Below are 7,010 nucleotides of genomic sequence, written 5' to 3'. Positions count from 1 at the left end.
AGTGGCGAATATAGAGAGATGGGCTATATATTAGTACATGTAACCGCGCACCGAGAAAGCAAGATCAAGGTTCAAGTGGAAGCATGCTTATGCATGGGCTTTAGACAACGGTGGCAGCGTTCCCACTGGTAACGCGGCGACACACTGACGCTGCCATGACGCGCACACACCTCCCTGAGCGACACTATCGATGGGTCCATCACTCACCTTGTGCGAGATTCTAATTGTGGCCAGACTTTCCGGCCCCAGATAGACCTGCAAACCGCCAAGAAACATCATATCCTCCATCATCTCATCAGCTCGCGGGTTTCGCGCTGGGAATCGGACAGAAAAACCGTCTGATTGATCAGTCGCTGCTAGTCACTGGTAAGAGCGCGTGATAATAATTTCTCGCAGAAAAAAAAAAGAGCGTGTAATAATAATCACCTCTTCTGGATGGTCGGGGTTTGTCAGGCTAACCTATCACGTTTCACGCACCTGGCCGATCTTCCGTTCCAGCTGCGTGATATGATATCACCGTCGTGGAGGGCGCGCGCTGCGTGTGTGTGTCGCCCGCACGCCATGGCAGGATTCCCGAGCAAGACAACGTACTTGACTGACGGCAGTGCATAGAGAAACAAGCTCCCGTCCCATTTATTCGGATCGGTTGGAGGTTGAAACGTACAGCCAACCACGGATCATATCGGTTGGAGTACTCTTCGTGTGCAATGGAGGATCGGTGCAGGATGAGCGAAACGGATAGCCACAAGATCGGGTCAAGAAGGCACGCGCGCTGACCGCGTGCGAGCAGCGGGCAGCGGCTTGTCGTTGACGGCACAGGTTGGCCGCCGGTGACACCAGCTGCATTGAGTGGCTTGGCTTGTCGGCCAGCGAGATGAAAAGCTTCCACGGCACGACCCAGCTCTCCAGCTTCAGTGGATGATGATGGCCAACACGAGACGATCCCATATACATTCATACATACGCTGCTCGAAAAATCTCACACGTTAATGACAGAAACAGTCCAGAAAACCGACCGATTACTGGACCGACCGAGTGAACGGCGACGCGATGTGGACCTGGACATGTTGATTGGAGGAAGACCAATCTCTTGACTTCCACGGTATAATAATGTTGGGTGTGGCCGTCTCCTTCGCAGTACGAGAACAGGGATACTTTACTTCCTAGCAGTTACATACAGACCAACAGGACCTGAGAGCCGGTGGCACCAGACGTTGCAAATGGCCATCGGCCACTCGAGTCGCTGTTATACACAGCTCAGCTCCTGCCAATATTCTTCTGTACTGGAGCAGACTGCGCCGGTCGTCGGGCGGAGACCAGGTGGGCGCCCGGGCCGCCACCGGAGCTACTAAACTCTGGGGTACCAGAACATGCCCTTGATGCCCTGGGGGTCGGCTTCGAACCCCATGTTCTTGTAGAAGTCCACCACTGCAATTAATCAGAAGGAATCAAGGACCACCAACAATGATTCGTTAGCAGCCTGATGAAACAGTATATACTACTGTGCTGCATTATCTGCATCCGGCAACGAACGGAACATCCATTTTTCCCCGCTACCACAAAGCAGAACGCATCGATGTGCCGCGGCGCGCGTGTATTACGAGGAAATCAATTAACAACAACAATAACAAAGCCCTTCAGCCCCAAACAAGTTGGGGTCCGCTAGAGAAGTACCTTTACTGTCCGCAAATAGTGTGATGTTGCTGATGTCCCTCTGGAGCAGAGTACGGATCACTTTCTCCATGAGTGTTTTACCAAGACCTTGACCCTGGAATGATTAAGTTCTAAGCCACTACGCATGAATCTTGATACAACAACTAGTAAAGGAGGACTCAGACACAAAGCAGAAAAGTCTTCGCCAATTCACCTGATAGGAAGGATCAACAAGGACGTCCCAGATTGTAGCATTGAACGCATGGTCTGAAGTTGCCCGCGCCATACCAATCAGTTGCTTCCTCTCTTCTCCCTCTGTCAAACAACTTCTATACTAAGATGTTCGTCAGCTAGAAAAATGAATTTCTGCAAATAATCTGAAGATTAGGAAACTGGTTTTAACTTATTTGCACGGATCACACGAGATCCAGTAACAATTAAACAACGCAAGTACCTGTTTCCGAAGACCTAGTTATTGAATGTAGTGTAGCGACCAAGTAGCTGTTTCTTAAGGATGCTGCTATTTTTGTTAGAGGTCTGCGTGGCCATCCTACCTATGAGATGAACATTACAAAACTAAATATTTCTTGTAGGATAAATCACTAACACTGCAGGACGAAACATCAAAGTGCTTTGAGGAAAGATCACCTTGTCACATAAGGCCTGGAGATCATATACATCAATATCACCAGCTGAAGAAAATAAGATCTGTTCTGTGCTACCGTCAGGGAGTGTCCTTTCTAGGAGCACCAATTCCTCAGGTACAATTTCTTCTTCTTCAAGTGCTGTGGATAGTGGCTCTACTGTCTCTGTACTATTGCTAGTTTTTAAAAACCTGTGAAGCAAAAGCATTGGGTTTTTTCCCCATAAGGTACAAATTTCAGAAACATGACATGCAACTGTTGGATAATACTCTAAAGGTATGTAACATGCAAGAAAGATCATGAGTTTTCAGGCTCGGTGTTCAGTATAATATTTTGAGACTCCCTTGTTAAGCGGACAATAAAAGAACGTATCAAACTACTTGTTCGGAGAGTGGCTTCTTGGCAGCAGTCAGAGTTTCTTTCCTCGACACTTTATTTGGGGTTCTATCATGCTTCTGTCAAGCCTGGCTGGAATGCCGTGCTCTCTTCGTTGGGGCAATCACACTGGATCTAGCAATACTCAACAGGGGCATAGGGTTTCTGTGGTGCAGCGAGCACATTTTCAGCAGAGTTGCAGTGTGGTGTGCTCTTCTGCCCGTGCTCACATGTCCATTGGTTTGTGGGTGTTCAGGTATTGCGTTTTCTGTGATGTGTGTGAGCTCTGGGCCTAGTGTGCTAGGCTGGTTGAGTCCACTGTATCAGTTTTCGGCTGGTTTTTCTACTTAATGGAGAGGTGGAGCTCCTGCTGCTTGCTCTGGAGAAAAGATGATCCGAATTTTAGCAGGATCATTTTCCTGCCACCATGATTGAGTCCCACTATAGCAATGCTTGTTCTCATGATTAACATGTGAATTCTTAGATGTCACTGTTACTTTATCCTCGCCTTCTTTTGTCCCAGGCTCCCAGCCATGATAATGTGGGAAACCCGCACTTGTTTAATGGTTTAACCCTTTGCATCAAGGTGGGAAGCTCTGGAAATAGTGTTTTTTTCAATAGTACATAGATGATATAGTAGTAGATATTTTTTAAACATAAACATAACACAAATATTTAAAGGGGTACATAATGTACTTTACCCAGATTTGAGAGAGTCCCATAGACCGGCCTTCAAGGACCAAGCTGTTGCAGACCGTGTGTTCGCTGCAATCAAAACATGATTAGATCATTAGTGTTTGGCAAGCACTTATTAGTTATTAGTTCAGCAAATGAACATTTATGCTTCATGAACAGGTCGACAGAGGTGACAGAACACATCACGAACAATATATTCAGCCTACTAGCAAGTAGCAACTAACAGATGACAAAATAACAAAGGCGTGCAAGTTCATTGGACACCAAACATTTTAAAACGTGCAATCAGTGGCCTCCTATCTAGCACGATGCTGATTTTTTAGAGCCAATCAGCAGAGGAACTCACAGAGTCAATTTACCCACAAGATGTGCAAATAGCATAGCTGGCATTTGGGGGTGGGTACAGCAACGTGCGAGATAGACTGATGGCGTCTTCCAAAAATTAACAAGAAAAATTAGAAATAAATAAGCATTCAGCATTGCTGGAAACTATTCGCGGTGCAATTTCTACATTAACCACCACACTTGAGTCATGGGCCAGCCAAGAAACGAACGACCATTCCTAATCTGGTTCAGCGTGTCGCCGGCTTGACTCAGGTCCTTGCTAGCCTAACATTGGACTCATCTTCACACTTGAGTCCGAATCGAGCCCCACGATTCTGCCTGCGAGTGCCCGCTGCAATGTAACTATGTGGGGAAGGGAAACAAAAGTGTGTGTACCTTGGTTCCGGTTATGGAAGAACCTCGGCGCCGGCACTATGCCCCGCGCCTCCGGACGGCACGCCGTCGGGACGCAGACGCCGCATCTGCGAAGAAAGGGAAGAAAATCAGCAAGAAACGGGTAGAGAGGGGAGCTTGACTTGATTTGATTTGGGGCTACTGTACTTACATGGACGAGGAGGGAGTGACGGCGAAGGCGGCCACCATCTTCGCGGCCTGCTGATTCCGGCGGCAGCTCGCGCGCTTCCGGGGAACAGGGGCGGGGTGGTGGGGAGAGGGGAAGGGGGCTCACGCGCGCGGTATGCGGCTGCGTCGCTCGCGGCCAGTCGTCGCGTCGGGGCGGTGGATAAGGTCAGGTCAGGTCAGGCCAGGCGAGAGTGGGAGAACGGCAGCGAACAGCGCCGCTTTCCGAGCCGTGTTTTGCTGCAGAGGCAGGCGGGCGGGCAAAGCCCACCGGCTTGATGGCGTGAGCCCACTCGGCCCGGAAGCAACTCTGGAAAAAGTTTGTCGAAACATGTTAACACGGGAAATTCAATTATGAAGACGGTTCAGCATTTGGATGCATGGTTCAAGAAATAGAACGTTTTCAACAAGGGGGCAGCTACACGGGCGGATCGTTTTAAAAGATCGGTCGGGTCGCCAGCCATCGGATCTGGTGCATCGAGTGGCCAGCGGCACTCTCCATTATTGCAACACAAGCCTTGTTGCGGAAATATTTTGCAACCAGCAGTGCCTTCCATTATTGCAACGCATGTCTTGTTGCACATTTTTTACACCCTCCATTATTGCAACACAAGCCTTGTTGCGGAATTTTTTTGCAACCGTGATCTTGTTGTAGATTTTATTTTTTGCAACTAGCAACGTCCTCCATTATTGCAACATAAGCCTTGTTGCAGAATTTTTTCGCACCAGAGATTTTGTTGCAGAATTCTTTTGCCATGTTATTGAAGAAGGAACTTTTGCAACACACAGGATATTGCAGAAAAAATTGCAACAAAAATGATGTTTCAGAAACACTGCCGCCGTTCCTGACAACACCGTCGCTATTCGCAGGGCCGGTGATGGCCAGGGGCGGCATGGACGAGGTCTTGCATGCAGTCGCAGTTCCCTAAACCACGCACTAGCTGCAAAAAACAACATCATCTAGTAGGAGATTTGGGTGAGAGATTGAGAGGAGGCTTGAGAGAGACAAAACGTCATGGAAGAAAGGAAAAGGTTGAGCGGTTGGTGTGGGTGAGATAAAGATGAAGGAAACTACTCCATACAGATAATGCTGGACGGGTCCCACGCAACACGCACATCGCACGGGAGAGGCGGCGGATGCTCGCGCTGGATCGGCCGCCTGATCTGAATCGTTTTCCTTTCAACAAACGAATCTGCGAAAAAATTTGCAGGTTGGGGAAAGCACAATTTGTGCTCCCTAAAGAGCAAAAAAACACAATTGTGCTTTCGGTTTTTTTGGAGTGTTTATCGGTTTTCTTTCGTTTCAGTTTTGGCATTTTCATGAAAAAGAAACACTGAAAATTATTATATGAAATCTAGATTTGAAGAGCTCGACTCAAGAAATCCAATGGTGAAAAATGGTTCATGTTTTGGATACATGGTTCAAAATATAAAACATTTTGAAAAAAACGAATCTACAAAAGAAAAAAAGGGCAAAAATCTCGGGTAGCGACAAGTCATCAACGAAGATGGTGTGAGTGACCTTTGCAAGGGGCACCCTTAAATTAATGATTTCATAACTTCATGATTTCGGTTTTCTGGAGCTTCTAGAAGCTTTAGACCATTTTTTCTTTGTGGTTTCTGCTGGTTTTTCTTTGGTTTTTGGTTTTTCTCTTTCCTTTCCCTTTTTCATTTACATTTTTATTAAAAAATTCAAATCCATTAGCTTTTTGAAGATCATAAACAATTTAGATTCATAAACAAATCTTCAAATCCGTGAAGGTTTTATCAAAATCGTGATGAATCTTCAAATTTGCTTCTTTTTCAAAACTGTTAACTTTTTCTAAGTCTTTGATTTTCTTGAATTTAAAATACTGGTAGTCAGTTTTCTTTCTTGAACAAGATAGCAACAATACCCGGAAAAAAGGGGACAACAACAATACCCGCAAAAAATCAGGACAGCGACAATACCCGCAAAAAAAGGACAGCACAACACCAATAGAGAAAAAAGCAAGTGAACAGTTTTCTTTAGGAAGACCAAGCGAACAGTTTTTTTGGACTATAACTAAGCTTTATTCATCAAAAACCATAAATTGTGGGATACACATTGGATTATAAAATTGGTCAAACCACACATGGCATCCCAGTCCTAGCGAGAGTGAAAACTTGATGCGCTTCTACGTTCACCTTATGACTTTTAAAAGTATAATTACGTTGAAACAAACTAGAGTATGATTTGATATCGCTAATGATAGCACGGTAACTTCCTCTGGATCTGCTGTTAATGTCCAAAACCACTTGCCAGGTGCCAGAGGCGATGACAATGCGATGGAGCTGAAGATCTTGACCTAATGCAAGAGCCTCCCTGCATGCAATAGTTTGTAATGTCGTCGGGTCATCTACCCCACCAATGACCAAGGGCCGGCCTACACACGTGAGCGTATGTGCACTGCAGCGCTAATTAACGCCACAAGTACTGATTAGAAGGTCTCTACATCGCCCCGCACTCACATTGGAACGCACTGGATCCGGCTTGCCTACTCCCTCCTCATGCTTCCATCCGTGCTCCCACTTCATCCTATGGTTGTCTTTTTTCCTCTTTTCTTTCTAATCTAATCATCTTCCCCCCTGATTTTAAGGGGGTGGGGTCGGACCTTATTTTCTTCCAATCAAATCAAGCCACGTATGCGGAAGCATGGATGGGCACACGTCGAGGAAGCAGGCAAGTCTCGTCCGGAACGCACTAGCATGTTGTGAGCC

The 7,010-nt window shown here is 46.5% G+C and overlaps 1 protein-coding gene across 1 annotated transcript; it reads right to left on the bottom strand.

Annotated features, from left to right (window-relative positions):
• Positions 1 to 1,053: 1,053 nt before the first annotated feature.
• On the bottom strand, positions 1,054 to 4,483 carry LOC125521785 (serotonin N-acetyltransferase 1, chloroplastic). The gene is made up of 8 exons (XM_048686851.2): positions 4,258 to 4,483; positions 4,089 to 4,174; positions 3,374 to 3,437; positions 2,302 to 2,488; positions 2,108 to 2,207; positions 1,868 to 1,968; positions 1,675 to 1,768; positions 1,054 to 1,428 (listed from the first exon to the last, which is right to left on the bottom strand). The coding sequence occupies exons 1-8, from the start codon at positions 4,293 to 4,295 to the stop codon at positions 1,349 to 1,351; spliced, it is 750 nt and encodes a 249-aa protein (XP_048542808.1). The 5' UTR covers positions 4,296 to 4,483; the 3' UTR covers positions 1,054 to 1,348.
• Positions 4,484 to 7,010: the final 2,527 nt, after the last annotated feature.

The sequence above is a fragment of the Triticum urartu genome, chromosome 1A, assembly GCF_056163025.1.
Source record: "Triticum urartu cultivar PI428250 chromosome 1A, HENAU_Tu73, whole genome shotgun sequence".
Lineage (NCBI taxonomy): Eukaryota > Viridiplantae > Streptophyta > Magnoliopsida > Poales > Poaceae > Triticum > Triticum urartu.
The sequence above is the reverse complement of the archived record's forward strand: the minus strand, read 5'-3'. Positions and strand labels throughout refer to the sequence as shown.